Raw genomic sequence first — 19712 nt, 5'->3', positions numbered from 1 at the left:
AATTAGGAGATAAACCCCCCTGAGCAAAATCCTGTCTGTCTTTAAAATGTTCCCCCTTTGTAATCATCAACAAATCTTCATAAGTAACTGTAATTTAATTACACATTTTTTCTCACTTACTGTAATGGATTACAGTTACATCTATTCTTTTAAATTAAATTACATAACGTTACATGTAACTAGTTACTCCCCAACACTGGATATGCTGTACAAATTTGACAAGTTACGACACTGCTGATCAGGAAGTACTTGTTTGAGGACATTGGGACTTTATTATCTTTGGTGTAAATGTAAGGAAATAAACAGTTGTATACACTAGTGAATTAATCGGTTATACAGTAAAATAAACCTTCTGTCCCCATATAAAAACTTTTTTTTTCTTTTCTAAGACAACTTTCTGTCCAAAGACGATGCTTAGTTTTTGTACGTATCAGGTCCTACTAATCCCAAATATCTAGGAGAAATTTAAAATGAATACCAAACAAAAGCTTTGGTGTCAGGAAATTAAGAAAACCTGTGAACTTGTCCTTTAACTTTGTGCTGATGTTGCAGTACCCGTTTTCTCCACAAGAGGCGCTGCAGCTTTAGTCCTGCTCTCTCAGACAGCTGTGAACCTTCTTTATCACTTTTGTTGATGCCAAATAAACAAAACAATACCGGAAGTGCTATTTGTCTCTGCTCTGAAAACAGAAAACAATCCTCAGATCTGATGATTAAAGTCGGTTAAATGAAAGATAAAACTTTGCTGAAATGGAGTCCGTTTTCTCAAGGTTTGACTCGTATAACTTTGAGGCTGATCGCAGGTTTCAGGAAGGTCTGAAGGGTCTGAACAAGTCCAACATCTGCAGGGATGAAACCAAACAGCTGGACATGAAACTCTTCTTCTACAACAGGTCTGAGATCATTTATATAATAATATACTAATAATCATCTATGACCTGTGACTGTTTCATTTATTATATACATTTAGTATTATTATTTATTATTATTATTTAACCTCAAGTGCTGGAAATATAAACACACTACAAATATTTCTGTTCACTTTTTAATTGTTTTGTTAATTACATTATTAAACATATTTGGGAGTTTTTTTTAATTGTATTACATTTTATAAGGTGATACTTAAAACATGGTTGCAGCTTCTCAATTGTGATAATTTTCTCTTTTTTGTTATCATATTTGACAGTAAATTTAATCTCTTGAGGTTTTAGACTATTAGATCAAATAAGCAGACTGAGGGTAAGATAAGATAGTTCTATAATAGTCCCACAGTTTGAAAAATACATTACATATTTAAATTAGGCCAAAGGGTATAGTAAAAATAAAGAGCTTCAATAAAAAAAAACCAATAAGTATTAAATACAAAAGCAATAAAAAGAATAGTAGTAAAAAAAACAAAATAGTAACATTAATACAAGAGTGATATTGGTGGTGAATGATAATAAACCAAATCAAAACATTTCCTGTGAAGGATCAATGAAGTCTATCTATCTATCTATAACACCGGATGTTATTCTCCCACAGGAAATAAATCTTGTCGTTCCTTTAATCCCAAACATCTTCATCTCTCCTCTCTCTGTCATCACCAGGTTCATTGAGCCCATCGACCAGACCAGCTACAAACAGCGGCGCTCTGCTTCCTCTCATGTGACACCGGTGGACTGCAGCAGCATCGTCGAACAGCTGAACCAGGCGACACCTTCAGATTCAGACTCTGATATCAGTAAAAAAGAGACAACAGAAACATCTGCGGAGACGGAGCCGGAGCAGCTCTCCTTCGCCGAGGTGATGCGACTGATTCAGGAGGGAAAGGAAGTTCCCGGAGTGAAAAATCTGGACATACGGCCGACCAACGAGAGTCCAACTCCGCCTCAAATGGAGAGGATACTGAAACCCTGGGAAGTGGCATCAGTATCCAAGTGACATTTCCCTCTTTTTTAAAGCACTGTGTACATAAAAAATAAATCGTTTCTTGATTAAAAGTGTGAAAAATCTGCTGCCGGATGGACTGACAGGAGCTGAAATGTGCTGAGACAGATTACAGAAGTTATTTTGTTGAGTTTAGAGGCAAAAAACAAACCTCCCTTTTCGCTGAGCAGATGATTTATTGCAGCAACTGAACACTGTTGACCTCTTGTGGTGGAATATAAATGCCTTCAGCTGTAACATAACTTGATATACAATAAATCAGGAGCATTTCAGAGTGGCAGATAGTCTGCAGCGGAGATATTACTCCACTAGATGATGTTTCAGTGTCTCTGATATCTGCAGGAGATGATGTGTTGTTTTTAATAAAGAAGGAGTCCAGAACATTATATCCTTAATTTATGGGTGTTTAAGTGATAATCATAAGCAATAAAACGAGTCAAAGCTGCTATAGAAAGGCCTTTCCTGGTGATAAATAATTTTGGAGCCAAAATAATGGAGTTTAAAAGGAAAGGTTCACAATTTTTAAAGTCTTAAAACAGCAGTCAGGTGTCCATAAGAACACTGAAAGAAGGTTTTTCTTGCTGCAATCATTCCTCCTGTTCATACTGGATATTAAAAGATCTCCTTCTAATGAATTTTCCATGTAAGTGATGTTTATCTTAAACTTATATGAGGCTTCAGCAGTCTGAGTTAGTCATAAAGTGGATATCTGCCACATTTATGGTATTTTTCGCATCAAATTCCCTCTTTGTGTTTCCTCGGACAAACAAATGAACACAAAAAGCAACACCTGTTAAATTGTTCCACACTCCAATGAAAAAACAAACAAAACATAACGAGAGCATCCATTGAACTAACACTTTTATTAATAGTTTTCTTACCATTCTTTGTTTTAACTGATACATCACACTAATATTTCACTAAATCACTTTCTTGTCCTTTCATTAAAAAAAACATAAAAGACACTTTTAATAAACCAACACACTGTAAAAAACAACAGCCTACCAGAAAAGTTCACTTTGAGCTGCTGCCCAGTTAAGGTCAGAGGTAAAACAAAACAATAAAACCCAGAAACTGTACACACAGAGTTAGCACAGAGCACCATCAGGAACCCAAAAATCCCAAAGAAACAATCTGAGGTAAAAGTGTGAACAGTAAGAGTTCCCTGTTGGCTTTTTCTTTTTTCCAAATCACAGCTGAAGAACGAGAACATGAATGTGGATCACAGGAAACAGTGATTCAAACCGAAGGCAGCACCATTATTTTAACTTTCAGTAAAGCTAAAATAAACACAAAGGTGCATGAAGTTTCAGAGACACCTGAACAGTAAGGTCTATGTTTCAAGAGGAATAAAACTATCATTTAAAAACATAAAAACATCACAGCGAACACTGAGAAAAATAAAACAGATACTACACTCTAATGTAATAATGCTAAATGTTGGGTCACGACTCGCTGAGATTTAAAAGATCGTAACAGTGGTTTTGCCTGTTTACGGAATACTCTCACATTTAAAAAACAAAAACGTTACAGCCAGAACTGTTTTAAAATGAACTTTCATGACGCCACTTTTCAGTCAGTCAAGACAAACGGAGCAGAGCGAGCCTTGTGATTGGCTGTTGCTTTGAACTGAATGAGCAGACGGCCAATCACATGACTTTGTCTTCATTGATGCTAAGATGGAAAAGTGGCTTCATGATATAAAATAAAAATAACTATAATAAAATGAGAGTGTTGGATAAAAACTCGATGGAGGAAAGTTTGCTGGAAAAAAAAAACACGACTTAAGTATATAATAAAGAAGTGTGTTATCTTTCACAAGCAACAACATGAGAATCAGGGAAAGACGCTACATTGATGTGAAACACAAAGCAGGCGGTCCTCGAGCACTCTGTGTTTTGTTTCAGTATTAAACGTTTTAAAATGAATTTAAACAGGTGGTGTTCATTTTTCATGATTTATTTATTTTTTAATGTTTTTCATTTTAAAACAATTCAAATGATTTTTTCAGTTTTTATTACTTGCTTTTTGCTGCAATTATTTTTTTTATTTTGTGCTCTTTTTTCAATTATTTCTTTATAATTATTATTATTATTATTATTAATTTAAAAAAACAAAAACAAAGATGCTGCTGCATTAATTCTCCCGTTGGATTAAAGCATGTGTTCTTACATAATTCACATTTGTCTGTATATTAGTTTTGACCCAGAGGAGACCAGCGTGTGGTCGATATGCGTCGGCCCTTTAATGTTTGTATTTCAACCAAGCAACATTCATTAAAAAGGATCAAACATGCAAAACCACTGCGGCGCTCCTTTAAAAAGGCACGGACCTTCTTCTTTAGAGGACACTGTCTGACCTCTGCAGTATTGTAGTGAAAGTTTTACAGTAACTGACGATTTAATTACATTATTATTTAAGAAAGCACCTGTTGAAATATTGTGAGTTTGTCCTTGATGAGCTGACACAAAATATATTTTTGGTCATGTATAAATAACAGTCTTTAAAATAGATAAAACGTTAGCACCGATGCAAACCCAGTGAGGTAAATTTGGACCAAAATCACTGGTGCAGCTTAGCGACTATTTCCTTTGGATAGAAATATTTTAGTAAAAAAAAAAAAAAAAAAGCTAGTAAATTAAATTTCCAAAACTCTTCACACTGTAATTAAACATAGCGCTAATGATGAACATGGTTAAACGCCACTAAGAATCCCATAGATTATAAAATAAAACAATATAAAATACAGATTATGTAGAAGGAAAAACAAGTTAACATTTTTCATATTCAATAAAATTAAATACAGGATAAAAAGTGTATCTGCAGATTTTTAACCAGTAAAATTTGAGGTAGAGACCTGGGGCCTGCGTAACGAAGCACGTTTGACTCTCTGCGTTTCCTGGATTCACTGAAACTGAACGCTGCTAATCTTGAACATGATTATATATTAATAATTATCATTTACTGGCTCGTCAGTGATGTAATTATTGTATAAAATGTCTCTATCATTCTTTCGTTGTAAACTCCAGTGATGTGAACAGGTTTAGATTTAGGCTGAAGCTCGTTAGTGCAGCGTGTATTCATCTAAACATGTTAACGGTGAAACAGTTCTGTGATCCAAGAAAACCGAAGTAAAAGCCCAAAGACAGCTGAGTGACGCGCTAATCTGGCCTCCAGATACAGGCCCGTTCTTACTGTTTGAACATAGCACCATTATCTATCAAAGGAAACCTGAGAAGTGTCAGTGCCTGCTGGTGATAGCGGATCACAGAGGAGTGACGACTCACAGGATCGAAGGCAAACATTTCTCAAAGTCAAAATCGGGAACGCTAAACTCGGTCTTTCAGGGGAAAAAAAGACGGGAGAGGCTGAACTACTTAGTGATGCAGCCCGGGACACGGCTGTAGATTTACCGCTGCTGCTCTGATATGAAAACTCTGCTCACAGCTCGCATTCAAAATAATCCTTCAGTGGGGCGAAGAGGTGACGAATAACTGGGACGCTCCAGGAGCGACCCAAGACTTTCTGCCTTTGCATCCGGCCCATGTTGTTCACATCCGTGTAGTGTTTGGGGAAGCCGAAGATCCTAAAAGAATTAAGCACGATACAGAACATCAAATGAGCTAAAATGTGCTAAAAATCAGACAGAACAACATTTCTACATTTACAAAAAATGTCAAAATTTAGCTCAACTTCTTAAAAAAAGAAAGATTTTGTGGTATTTACTTTTTCAAAATGGTGACAGAATAAACAACAAGAGAGTAAGAGTGATGCCATGCAAGAAAGGGTCATTATGTGTTTATAACATGCATATTAACTACTGTTTTTTTTAAAGTTAATAAATAGAGAGATATTTAAGACATCCGACAGAGTGCAAAAGCTTTTTCACTTTTGATTTTTTTCCCTCGTGGAAGTAGAAACTAACTGGAGTGTGTGAGTTTGTCTGAAATCACTCCATATTTACTCTACAGTGTTCTGTTTTCTATCCTCTGCTATTTTATTTAAGTGTGTATTTTATCCGTTATATAGTGCCGACAATAATGGAAAGAAAAACTACAGTCAACGGCAGGTTCGCTGCTCTCTTCTCATAATCTCACAATACAGTGCGCTGCTTTTTATAGATGTGAAAATTAGTTGTGTAAAACAGCACCATAAGTGACAACACCAAAAAATGATTATTATATATATATTGTAGTCTACTGCTCAGTATAGAATAAACTACTGTGGTTCTATTATTTAGGGAGTACTAAATGAGTGAATAGGGTGAGTCAATTAAATTAGAGTTAGAGTTCAGAATGTGGTTCAGTGACTCTTCTTTTTTCTCTTTTGGGTGTCCTACAGTCTATAAACGTTCTGATATTTAAAAAAAAAAGAAGCTTTGTTTAACATCTACATACTAAACTAGAGATTACAGCTTTACATATTAAATCCAGAATTACTTACTGTTCCATTTCGGTGCACCACAGGTAGTCCTCTTTGCCATTCATGGAGACAGGTAGCGGCCCCATCTTGCCCTGCCTGATGGAGTTTGACTTGGTTGTTATGGTGCGGACTTTGTCGAACTGCAGGAAAGAAAAAACATCAGAATCAGAGCATTTAACTTTTATGTGACCTTTCCTGGTCACATTATACAACAACAGACTATATCACAGAGTGGAAATATTCACTCTTTAAAACTACACACTGAACATTATGTGACAATATGACAAAAAACTGATCCTACCTTGGCTGTGCGTCCATTTTCCAAACAATCCTGGAGAGCCACTTTGTCATCTAGAGATGTAGCGAGAGGTCTGAAGAGAAAGGTGGAGGAGCATGTTCATAATTAAAGTTCATTTAAGAAATGATTATTGTCTTTTAGTATGAAAACATGCAGGTTAGACCGGATACGATTGTGCGTTAGTATGTACCTATTCATGCCAGGAAGGTTTCCCCAGAAGTAACGTGCTCTGTGAGCAGGACTGACTTTCACTGCGTCGATAAGAATTGGATTACACTGAAAAAAGAAAATAAATAATGAGCAATAAAACTTAAAGGCGCCTGTTTCCTGCCGTTCAGTTGAAAGGAAGCTTTCAGCAGTAATGACATTCAGTATAATCACCTCAAGGAATCTACAGATATCCGATTTGTCGTGGGCGCTCATGAAAACCACGTTCTCAAACAACCAGAAGAAAGGACGGTCGTCGTTCTCCTTTGGCTTCAACAAGGTCAGTATGCGGTAGTACTCGAAAAAGAGCCTTCCGGTTCCCTCTGCAGGACAAAGCCAGACAAACAAAGAGGAATTAACTAATTAATTATTTATTTATTCTTATTTTTTAAGAGCGTGCTTAAAACCTACACTGACCTAATTTTCTTCAGTATTTTATCACTAAGTGCTTTGATAACTGTTCAGCATGCACAGCTACATAAATGTTTTGGATGTTTGGAAGCTGCATACCAAATAATCCTTTCCGGAGAGGATTGACCATGGACAGGTCGTTACACGGACTGCCTCCAATGAGAAGATCGAAGGGACCCCATTCAGCCAGCTGCAACACACAACCACAGAGCGTAAGTTCATATTTTGTTTGGTATTGTTTTTATTTTTGGTGTGACACAAACTCACATAAATCAGTCAAATTCACTTAAATATAAAAACAAAATGAAGCGGGGCTGAAAGTGACTTCAGAGTAGTTTTCAGTGGTTGTAGTTGCGTCACAGACAAAACACATGAGAAATCTTTCTCAGCTCGCACTCACGTGTTTCCTCGTGATGGTGCGAACATCGTTGACATATTCTATCTGGCCACTATGTTTCACCATGCCCACGGTGATCGAGTCCTCACAGATTTCTGAAGCGATGTACAGATCAATCTTGAAGCCCAAATCTCTGAGCACCAGGTATCCTGTTATGATGCCACAGTGATAAAGAGCAGATTATTCACACAGTTCGTTACTGTCTTTTATTTTTGATTCAGGTGATTGTCTGAAAGATGACTGTCAGAGGATGAACTCACCTGTTGCAATACCATCAAAGAGCGAGAGCACCCTGATTGGTCTGCGCTGATCGGTAGGGATGGAGGGGTAAACTCTGTGAGGCTCCTGAGATATATAAAAAGAAAAAGAAAGAAAAAAAAATCACTTGTAAATTTAAGTCGCATCTTAAACTACATCAATTGATTCTTCAGTCTGGATGAAAGTGATGAAAGAAGTCTCTCTTTCACCAGTTTGCTCATCTTTTACAGGTTTATACACAGTGGGAGATCCATTTAAGTTGGAAATGGATTTTTAGGTGTTTGTAATATTTGGTATATTAAAATTTGAAACACATTTTTATCACGCAAAACATTTCAACAGCAACACAAAGTGTAAGAGTAACAATGATGATAAGCTGAATCCACACCTCTCTACAAACACTAAACATGACAAGTTCCCCAGTGTTTGGATTTAGTTGTTATATTAGATTTCACCGGATGTTGTTAGGTGTACCTAATGTGTATTAAGACAGAAAAGTGTTGTACTTACAAACTCCATGGCGCTGTTGTTAACAAAGAATTCCTGGACCTTAACACTCCAGTCTGATCTCAGCTTGAGGTTTCCTTCGCACATCGACGGCTTGCACATATAGCAGCTCCAGGGATCGACGTCCTTCAGCTTGTCAAAGGTTCCTGGACCGACCAGGATGTCCAGACAGTCCTTACAGAAACATCTGGGGGCGACAGACACCAAGAAAACATATAAATGAATATGAACATCTGTGTTTCCCACAGAATTTTGAGAGACTGCAGTGTTTGGAGACTGGGTGTCCAGCTCCCCCTGGAAAAACTTTTGTGCATTTTTAAATCAAATGCATCATTCTGGTGCACTCTGACAGCAAAATTAAGAGGCTATATCTATAAAAAAAAATTGTGCTCTAAACTATTTTGTGCTTTAGTAATTTTACTGTGTAGGTATAAATGATGGTGACATATCCACAAAGCAAAGGGAAGACATTTTACCAGTTCATAAATGTTCCAAACAAACCATCAAAAAAGACTAATGCCCATATTTCAGCTCTGAAACAAAGAAAGTGATTATCCAAGTTCAACTAGTTCATTACTGAGAAAACATATCAAACACTGTTTAGATTTGGACATTTTTCAGTAAATATATTTTTCTACATTCTTTCAAGTTCGCATTGTGTTTCTTCAAATAACTAAACTACAAATAAGTGGCACAAATTAAACTGTGGTGGGCCGCTACACTCTGTATAATTAATGGGAAATGCTGGAACATGACAGATGTTTTTGTTCATTTAAGCAGGAGACTTAATTTAATTGTGATCTATATGTAGATATTTCTTTTACATACAGGTCAAAGTCCAGCTGACGACAATAACATGGATAGCTGTGGTTGTGTAACACAATTCAAAATATAAAAGAAACCCCAAGTATGGTGACACTGATGAATAATAAGCAATAAATATCAGTGTTTACCTGCAGCAGCTGGCATTGCCACACAGAATGACTTCTAAGCCTGCGCAGCACACGGTGCAGTACGACTGGTAGCCGTCTTCATCGTAGCGATACAGCGTCTCTACGAAATTCCCCTGTTAACAGTGTTAAAGGTTGTTGTGCAGCATTTGGGATGTTAATAGTTGCTGATTTTCAGATGGAGGTTAGACATTTACAAACTGGAGTGGAATGAAGTAAAGCGGACCACATCACGAAGACAGAGATAGATCATTGGGGTTATTAAAATTACCTTGCATTTTAGACAAAGACCACCTTCAAACAACGGGTGCTGCACTTCAATCTCAGATGTGCCACAAGACAAACACAAATCTGAAATAACAAACGTTTATCTTAGAACTGAGAATGATGATCATTTTATATCAAACCTAATTTTAAATCACAGACTTCTTCAATACTCTCGCACAAAACGTACCTGCAATTTTTGTCCCTTTCTCCTTGAGCTTCTCTGTGATCGATTCTGTGAAGTAAAATATTCAAACAAATCACACAAAGGGAAACATGATGATGATGATAATAACATAAAACCTGACTGAATCAAGCAGCTTCCTCAAATATTTTAATCTCTTGACAAGTTAACTGTTATTTTCATCGGCACACACCTTTGTTGCTGGAGGGAGTGACGACAGCATTTGCCTTATTTTTAAAAACATATTTCCTTTTTGCCGGGGGCTGGTAGTCGGACGGAGCGGAGTCCGAGGAGTCAACATGTGGAGCAGAATCTGCACCAGAAAAACAAGGAATCATGAGGAATTTTATGGAAAAACAGGAAATACAAACTGACAGAGTAAAACAAAGTGTGACAGATAATCACTGGTTTACTTCAAAATGCTAAAAATACTGCATAGCAACAGTGTCTGAACCAGTCTACAAAATCAAGCTTTATATAAATCTGCCCTGAAGAAACAAATTACCATAATATGCTTTATTTGTTTATAAATTATAGATAAAATATTTGCACATAAAGGTCAGTGTGTTGGAGAGGAGCTGTTTAAATGTGCGTTTACCAGGAGGAGTGAATCCCTCGGGTCCTTTTGGCAGAAATCCCTGAAAGGCCCAGTCGAGCATCAGCTTGAGCTCTTTTTCTTTATTTCCTCCGGCTGCAGCAAAAGACTTCCCGCTACGCTCGCCTGCCAACTGCAAATTACAGGTGTAATCAAAATCTGGAGTGTTGGTGAAACATTTCCCGGCTCCGAGTTAACACATTCTCCAAGTGATTACGAACAATCTGCTCGCACCATAATACATAAAACATGTTTCCAAAAATGACGCTGTGGACAGGGCTGCATGGTCATTCAGTGGTTTGAAAGGTAATCAGTGTTTGGAAAAAGCATCTTGTTTCATGATTATTTCCATCAGCTGTTAAATGATTTGTCATAGAGAAATGTTTGTTCACAGTTTGGATCCTGATCAGTAAACATGATGCTGTAGCCAACTTTCCACTTCACTTATTTGTGTCAAGGTTTATGACACTCTTTGACACTCTTCATTTAACAGTGGAGGTTTTGTACCACTCGCTCTGTGTTGGCTGTGCAGTATTTACCACTCACGAATGCCTGGTGGCACTGAGCTTATCTACTTCTGGTTATCTGATGGACTGTCACACACAAAAATGTAAAAAACAAACAAATAAAAAAATTAAAAGCTAAAATGCTAACGTTGGAAGCAGTAAATCTCTACATTTACTGTGGATCCCAATTATGGAATAGAAATTTGCACTTACTTATTGATTCTCTGTCTTTGCCCAGATACAAAATGAAACTCAAACATTTTTTAAAAATGTTTTGTTTATAATTTTTTGCTGTATTATATTTCTCAATGTTTGTTCGTAATATTATTTAGGTAAATTATATTTATGTTTATTTTTTATATTCTACTTTGCATTGTTATTGTGTTTTATCTCTTATAGGTGAGGTTTTAGGATAAGCCCACAGTGGGTTTCTACCTCACCCACACATGTGTTTTTCTCTGACTTTTACTTTACAAAATGTGCAAATAAACCAAAAACCATTTCAAAGACTCAAACAGTGTTTTGTAACAATAAAGTCTAGTATCTGAAATTGCCCCATTCAGCACTGTGTTATTCACTGTGTGGGTCAGACGTTCCTGAACAGAGCCAGTAGCTGCTGCTGCATGCTGATATTTCACTGAGCACATTTTTCTTGTCTGGTTTCAACATGTGGTCAATTTGTTACTGTACAGTTTTGGAAATTCAGAAACAAAAATAATGAATTTTTCGTCCACCAAATGCAAAGGGGCTGTTTTTACACAATAATGTCAATAATACACAGTGATTATGCTGCAATTACCTTTAGCACAACGTAAGGCATGGTAACAGTGAGATATGAACTAATAAATGAGCTGAATGGTATCGAATATGACGTTTTAAAAGTTTCAAATATCCCAGTGTATCACAATAATGAACAATTATTCTCATTAAACTAATGGTTGCAGTAGAAAGAAGACAGAAGGAATTTGAAGGAATCTGGGGCATCTTCACTACAGTCAAGTAAAAAATTGGTAAAAATGATGCCTCTGAATTACATCATTATGGGTGAGATCTCACTTCATCCATACTTTCCATCCTTCATCTGTACTTTCAGATGTGCAAACCTTGTCGGAAGAAGCATCACACAACATTACAGAGCCAACGTGACAAGGGTCATTTAGTCATGGTTTCCCGAGTTTGAGCACTGACAAATTCTGCCTTTAACAATGTGGTAGTACAACATGTATAGGTGTTATAGTGGTGAGCGAGTAAAAAGAGGATATGAAAATCAACCTTGTGTCATTTTAAATGTCTGCTGTCGATAAATGTACAGAATGCTGATTGTGAGACAGTTTCAGTCTTGTTTTACCTCGATGATCTGGAAGATGGCCTCCTTGTAGACGGGCAAGCTGGCGAAGGAGTTTTTGCAGAAGCACTTTGTAAAGGTACTAAACGCCAGCAGACCCTCCGTATAGACCTGCAACAGAAAGCAACGATGATGTGAAAACTATCATCAGCTCGAGTCCACAAAGATCAAAACTAACAACCGAGCACTGCGCTACAAACCTCTGAGAACATCCCGTCGCCGAACCACTCCACCCTCCGCATACCCGGAGGAGCCGTCTTGGTTTTCCACGGCATCACCATCCCAGGCCACCAGGAAAACCCCTTCACTTTCCCCCACACCAGCTCTCCTCTCAGAAACCCTTTACCATCCTGCAGAGAGAAGCAGCGATATGAGCAGACTTGAAGAAAACTGTATTGTGGGATCATTCCTGTAGCTGTAACGTTACCTCATAGACATTTTTCCGTCGTCCTCTGGTCGTAGGTTTACTGGATGGTGATGTCTCTTCCTCCTGGGGACAAAGAAGTCAAAGGTTTAAAGGGATTTAGGAGGAGACGTTAATCTAGTTGTATCCGATAGTGAGTTTAGGTAAAAGTGTTTTTAAATTTACCATGAATCACTTTGATTTGTTTGATTTCAGATGACAAGAGGGAGTGAATTTGTTAAAAACAAGAAGCAATGACCCTAACCCTCCATCAATGTTAAAATGTGAGCGAATGGGAACCCTGAAATGAAGGTGTGTTAAGACGTGGCACCAATAGTCAGCTCTGTTTTCCATGTTTTTATTTCCATTTAATCAAATTTAACAATCGACACCAACTCTGAGTCACTATGGGACACTTTGAATATATTTGTTTTCTCTGCCGTGTTTGCTGAAACATCGACTCCACAGAGAACTGCAGGAATCACACAGATCTCCTGCAGTTTATTTGTTGTGAACTTTTTAATAGGATGAAAGGGAAAATAAAATCAATGAATCAATTTCACATCCACTGGAGGTGTGTTGCTGACAGGAGACTCGTGCTGGTGTCAATGTAGATAAAACAAATGAATGTTTCATAGATGTGAAGATTCTCATAACACATCTTTCATAGTATATTCATTTAAAGGTGGCCTGTGGAGTTTTCTTGTATCATGAAAAACACATTGTATTTATCCTTGAGGTTTAACCATAGCGTTGTATTTAAATCCTGCAATGTTTACATCCATGAAGAGATGCAAGGATTATCGAATAGTTGAATGACAGAAAATGTACTGGCAACTGTTTTATCAAATAATCATTGTATGTATTTATTAAGGAAAAAGCCAAATATTGCTTCCAGCTTCTCATTTATAATTAATTGAATATCTCCAGGTTTACGTGTTAGTTGCAGCCCCATGTCTGTATTTACTTTCAGTCTTTTTCTTTCACACCTTTACAGACGCACTGCTGTGGGTCTTTGCAAATTACAGCCATTGGAATAGTGTGAAACCATTGGTGGGACTGTGTATCGCTACAGCTACAAATAAAACAGGGACTTGCTCATAAATAAACAGCACTACTAGACGAATAAACTCCACAGGGTGCCTTCAACTAAATAGCAAATATGTGATCTATCTTTAAATGTTATTCTTTAGAGTTCTGAAGTGTTAAGTTACAGCAAGCTTTTGTTATTTAAAAATGTTGATGCTGAACCTAAATTAATTTGATTAAATGCTGTCGAGCCCCAGCTCTAGTTGTAATCATGTTTGTCATTGTGCAGGATGCTTACAGATTGTAAGGCAAAGCAATACGTTTTTTTTTGTCTTGCTGGTCTTTCAGAGGACAGAGAGACCTGTCATGGCCCAGGAGTATTTTGGTAGTATACCAGAGTATACCTACCACCTCATCTTGTGACTGCGGACCCTTATCAAGAGCTACGGGTTTGCCCCAGGTGTTACGACCAGCCTGAAACAGTGTACGGGCCTGTGGCGTCTGGCGCAAGCTGCTCTCCCAGCCAAAACCTCCCCTAATGGTCCCCTGAGAGACAACACACTCTCATTACACACACAAATATCATGCACATGCAAATATACACCAACACACACACACACACACACACACACGCACGCACGCAAACTGCACCTCATCATACCAGTGTTAATGTTGGCCAGATAAAAAGAATGAAGAAGTAAGACAAGGAAAAGTGTTAGTAAGGTGAGAGGGATTAAAGAAAGGGTGGTTCACGCTACAAAAGTAACTACTTTAAACTACTTAAATGATATACACATATGAATGCAGCAAAATTACATTTCTCTGGAAACTTCTGGCTTGTTTAAGCTGTCAACTGCCATTATTTAAGGTGACACACTAGACATTGTTTTTAACTTCAACACAATAAAGTCCTCATTGTCATTAAACATCTGACTTTTTTTTAATCAAGTTGTTTGTTTTCTATGTAGATGCAGTAGATTAAGAAGCAGAGCAGAGGAAGAACAGAATATATAATGTGTTACCTCTCTCAATGAGAGTCCATTCTCTCCATGATCACTCTTTGGTTCTTTGGAGGGAAACAAAGTATTTCAGTATTTTTAGTGTTGAAATCAGAGACATCTTAAAAAATCATAGAAGATGCCAAATATGATGTACAACACAAAATACTTCATGTTTTTCTTTTCTCAGCTAAAGTTACTGTAAGATTTACTTAATTTAACTTTCACTCAGTATATTTTACGGATAAAATTACACTTCAATGATAATGAGTTTAAGAGGTTTTTCTTACCGTCTATCTTTGTAAGGCGGACTTTACATGGCTTCACTGCCAAATTAAGACCATTGAATCCTACAAAATAAGATAAATACATAAATAACACATATAATCCAGTGTTTGGACTTCTAACACCGTACAGCTCTGCTTAAAGTCTCAAATCATTATCATTATCTCAAGAAACATCATTTATTTATCAAATTATTGAATTAAGTTACATGAACATTTTATTTTATTACACCACCTATGAACTATCTTCTAACCTTCAACTTTTACTGAGGAGTCCTTTTTGCTGACGCTGTCGCACGTGTCACTCTCACTTTCTGTTAAGGCTTCGCTGTCAGAGAACAACGTAGCATTGCCTTTCTCCAGGGCCTTAGATCGGAAAAAACAACAAGTGCGTGAAATTAATTAAACACACAAAAACTAAATACAAAATATTTTGATAGACCTCTTATTCTTTCTATACCTGAGTAAAAACCAGCTGAGCATCAAGTGGAGGACAGGGGAGGCACAACAGGGTGAAAACAAGCTTCCTGAGGATTGAGGTTAGTTTGATTTCTGTCAGTACGCCGGCCCAGTGTTTCTCCAGTGAAACCACCTCCGACTTTTCCTTTTCTCCCTTTTCTCCTGCTCCCTCCTCAGCCAGCTGATACTCAAGGAATTCACTTGTGAGCTGACTGACCTCCTCAGGGGAGCTGCAGACTCCCAGTGTGATGCCAAGCTCTCCTACTGCTTCCCCCGTTACTTTCAGCCTGCTCTCTGGGTTCAGGAGCTGAGCCAAGCTCCTGAGCACCTCATCACTTAGAGGCAGCTCTTCTGCAATGCTGCCTGTGAGGGCGATGTAGAACGGCAACACCTCCTCTTGTAGCTGTGGCAGTGCTTCTGCAGCCTTAGACTCGTTTAGGAAGTCTTCCACGGCTTTCCCACCCAGACTGAGTTCAGAGCTTGACAGGTGGAATTCCTTGTTTTTAAGGATTTGGGCATCTCGTTCTTTGAGGAAGCGAGCAGCAGCTTCAGGATGAAGGAAGCAGGAGGCATAGGTGCTCAGCAGGCTACTGGCTTCATCTAAGATGAGCAGCAAATCAGCTCTGGCAGCGCCGTCGTTTATCTGCATATGCCTTTGGAAGTTGTGCAGAGGCTTTAGGGCCTGCTCCAGGAACATAAATGTTGCCCTGATTTTGGGATCCTGCAGCTGGGAGCAGATTAACCTGGCTTTGTCATCTTCCTTGCCACAAGAGCTAAAGTATAATATAAGATCTGTCCATATTTCCAAGATTTTTGTGATTAACAGGCAAAAACTAAGGCAGCTGGTGTTTAAAGGAAATGATGGACTGTCTCCAGCGATATCTGAGCCAAAAAGAGCCTTGAGGTTATCATTCTTGGTAGAGCAGGAAGAATAGTGGGCATGAATGTCTATCATCAACTCTTGAGCCTGGTTAGAGAGCATCTTAACTCCGGCACGGCAAGCAGCATCAGCAATGTTGTACAGCCTTCCTAAGGCTACAATGTTTCGGTTGAGCTCCCTGAGCTGTGAGCACATCTGGTGTGGGGCTTCACTTTTACTGTCAGAATAAACATTGACAAGATTATCCGTGGGAAACTCAAATTTCTTCAAGGTTTCCATCACTGCTGCTGCTGCTGTTTGATCTCCTCCATTATCTGCTGGAGACTGGAGAGCATCCACAAATCGGATGCAGTGCTTGGAGGCTTTGACATCAAAAAACCCGACGAGAACCACAGAGGCAGCCTCATCCTCACCCAGTGTTACCCCTTCATAAACGTATACACAGTAAGGAGTATGTTGGCAAGCAGATAAAATATCTTTAGGGTACTGCAACCCCAGCTTACAGCGTGCAAAACGAGTAGACGCCTGCCCATCATCACCAGAGCCATCCTTACAGTGTTTATGAATAAAACTGATAGCCGCGTTACTACAGGGAAGCGGCTCAGACTGTCGCGTTTGCCGGCCACTACGTCTGGCGATTTTAGCCCTTTTCATGTGCATTTGTGTTACTGAGTGTCTCCTGATGTCAATAAGGCCTTTATAAATAGTGCTCAGGTTTCTGTCACAAAAACGGCAGTAGGTATAGTTCTTTCCAAGAGTACTTCTGTCAGCCCAGTCGAAAGCATCCTTCCACTTTTCAGTGTATGGGAATCTTGACGTTGTTACAGCGTCGTTCTCCTCAGTGTCTGACTCCATTTTAGTCTTACCTGACAAAGTAAAAACAAAACAATATTACGACTGCACAATTACTGTAAATGTGGTAAACAAAACCCATGCACTGCTGTATTTTAAAGTCACTAATGAATGAAAATGTTATGTTATATTTACATGGTTGTGGAGAGGCCAGAATGGGGCTGATATCATGACTGTCCCGAGCTTTCACAGGGTCGTATTCCTCTTTTTTCTCATTTGCGATGTAGAAGGCTTTGAACCACTTCAGGATCTCAAAGTTGCTTTTAAAATCCCCATTTATAAGCTCTTCAACTGGAATGGTCTAAATCAAATCAAAGAGGACAGGTTTTTAAATGAATCTAACTTCCACATTGAATACATTTGGTACAGGGATATCCGAGGTCAGAAATAATTACACCTAAATGAAGTTATTCAAAGTAAACTTCCCTGTGAATAGTCTGTAATCTTAGTCACTTTCTTAATTGTCTGTAATTGACCAGTGTTAAAGGAATATTTCAACATTTTGGGGAAATACACTTAAACACACACAGGATTTAGATAGGAAGACTGAATGTTAAAATGGTAATTTGTGGCTTTACAGGGAGTAATGTGGAACAGAACTATGTCTTAATGGGCACAGTGACTTCCTGGAGTTTAACCATCAACATGGGATCGCAAGGCAACCAGAAGCAACTCCAGGAAGTCAGTTTTTCCCAGCTCAACAATATTTTCATATTGTAACTATTACAAAATCTGTTACTACCAAACATGCAAAGACACTGGCATACTTTCGGTTAGTCAAATGTCCCTTCATAATTAATGGATAGACAATGACAGGTAACTAACTCCTCAAACAAGCAAAGAAAACAGAGATGTGAAAAATATAGGCTGCACACCTTGGTGATGCCGTTCTTGCTGAAGGCCTCGTGGAGGAGACTGAAGTTGTGCTTACAGTCATCCTCACCTTGTGCATCAAATTTCACCTTGGACAGGTCAACAGAGCCGGGGATAACACAGTCCATGATCTGACACTGACAGGCACCTGTGGGATCAGACACACATTAAAAACAATCCAGGAACTGTTGTCGGAACCAGGCAAGTGAAAGAAAGATTGCTTGTATGTTGTTTTTTTTATGGGAGCTTTTATAACTGCATCCAGGTGAGCTGTTAGCGGACGTGGCCATTCAAGCTCACTGTGACTGTTTCTGCTTGTGATGTTCCTTCCTGCAATATTTCAAACTGATCTGTGAACCAAAGAGTGTTGAATATTTGTATATCTTGTTATGCTGACCATTTTTCATTGAAATATAGCAATTCTACCAAAGTACAGTTGAATATAAAAGTCGCAAATTCCATGCACTTCCTCAACCTGCCTCACAATAAATGGCGCCTGCTGATTAGCCAGTGGAAAACGTTTTAATGTGATGCAGCGGCCGTAACTTAACTGCTCAAAAACAGTCTGAACGATATCAGATAACAGTAAAATAGGGCAGATATCTAAAAGTTGAAACCACGCAGATTTTGGTTACAAGAACAAATACTTTAAGTGAGTTTAGCCACAAGACATGCCTTTATCAAGATTTAGCAAAGGCTATAACATTAACAAAAAGGTTTGTTGGTCTGCCTAAACAGACAGAAGGAAGCGGCATTGTATGCTGTTTATTTACAAAGCCTTATTGGAAAAACTGCCCGGTTATCTTTGTTCATTAATCACGTTCAAGTACAATACCTATAATGTCAGGTCTCATGATATTCTAACTTCATCTATACCTCTTGTACACAGAGAACGTGGTTTCAGATATTTTGCTGCACACAAATAGAAAAGGCTTCAGAAGACTTTAAAACTGGATTCTCTTATTTCATTGCGACTTTTTAAAAGGTTATAATTGTATGTTGTCAGTCATGCTTGTACATGTTTCTCTTAATGTGGAATATATGTCTGAATTATTTATTGTCTGTTTATCTATCTGTATGTGTGAATTTTTTGAACATGGCTCTCTCTTGAAAAAGAGATTCATATCTCAATGAGACTACCTGTTTAAATAAATAAATCTCCATTACTGTGAGGCAGCAGTGGAAAGACAGGCATTCACAGCTTTCTGCAACAAAAGCGGGCTAAACAAGCTCTGCGGAAAAAACAACATTAGGTCTGCTAATACTGACGACCCACCTGAACCAGTCTGCCGCACATCTTTGAAGTTTGTCTTCAGCAGGTTGTTGAGCCAGTTCACCAATTTAAAGCGGCTGGTTTTATCCTGCCAGGTGTCTGGTGTCACGACTGGACTGGTCATCGTGCAGCTCTCTAAGAAAAAAACCCAGCAACAATCACATTTTTATAAATTCAGAGTATTGAGAATGAATCAGAAACATTATTGTTGTAGTTTATACGTATTTAAGTCTATAAATTGTACATTGAGATCTATTTCAAACATGAAAACACAACATTTCTCTCATCTTGTCTGCTCTGCCCCTATGCAAGTGTATTACTATAATATTCATACAGTACTGATATATCAGTGATATATCCCACAACTTTTTTTCATATTGCTACTCTG

The 19712-nt window shown here is 38.1% G+C and overlaps 1 protein-coding gene across 1 annotated transcript; it reads right to left on the bottom strand.

The window, feature by feature from the left end:
- Positions 1-5257: 5257 nt before the first annotated feature.
- dnmt3ba (DNA (cytosine-5-)-methyltransferase 3 beta, duplicate a) lies at positions 5258-19448 on the bottom strand. The gene is made up of 25 exons (XM_062426478.1): positions 19328-19448; positions 18054-18199; positions 17314-17479; positions 15448-17192; positions 15242-15353; positions 14994-15053; positions 14728-14771; positions 14114-14251; positions 12701-12763; positions 12474-12623; positions 12277-12384; positions 10426-10555; positions 10021-10140; positions 9834-9878; positions 9651-9730; positions 9383-9495; positions 8433-8616; positions 7925-8009; positions 7668-7813; positions 7367-7457; positions 7031-7179; positions 6840-6925; positions 6653-6722; positions 6373-6491; positions 5258-5515 (listed from the first exon to the last, which is right to left on the bottom strand). The coding sequence occupies exons 1-25, from the start codon at positions 19446-19448 to the stop codon at positions 5371-5373; spliced, it is 4416 nt and encodes a 1471-aa protein (XP_062282462.1). The 3' UTR covers positions 5258-5370.
- Positions 19449-19712: the final 264 nt, after the last annotated feature.

This window comes from Scomber scombrus, chromosome 10 (assembly GCF_963691925.1).
Source record: "Scomber scombrus chromosome 10, fScoSco1.1, whole genome shotgun sequence".
NCBI classification, from domain to species: Eukaryota; Metazoa; Chordata; class Actinopteri; order Scombriformes; family Scombridae; genus Scomber; species Scomber scombrus.
Note: the sequence above shows the minus strand (reverse complement) of the source record. Positions and strands in the feature narration are given on the sequence as shown.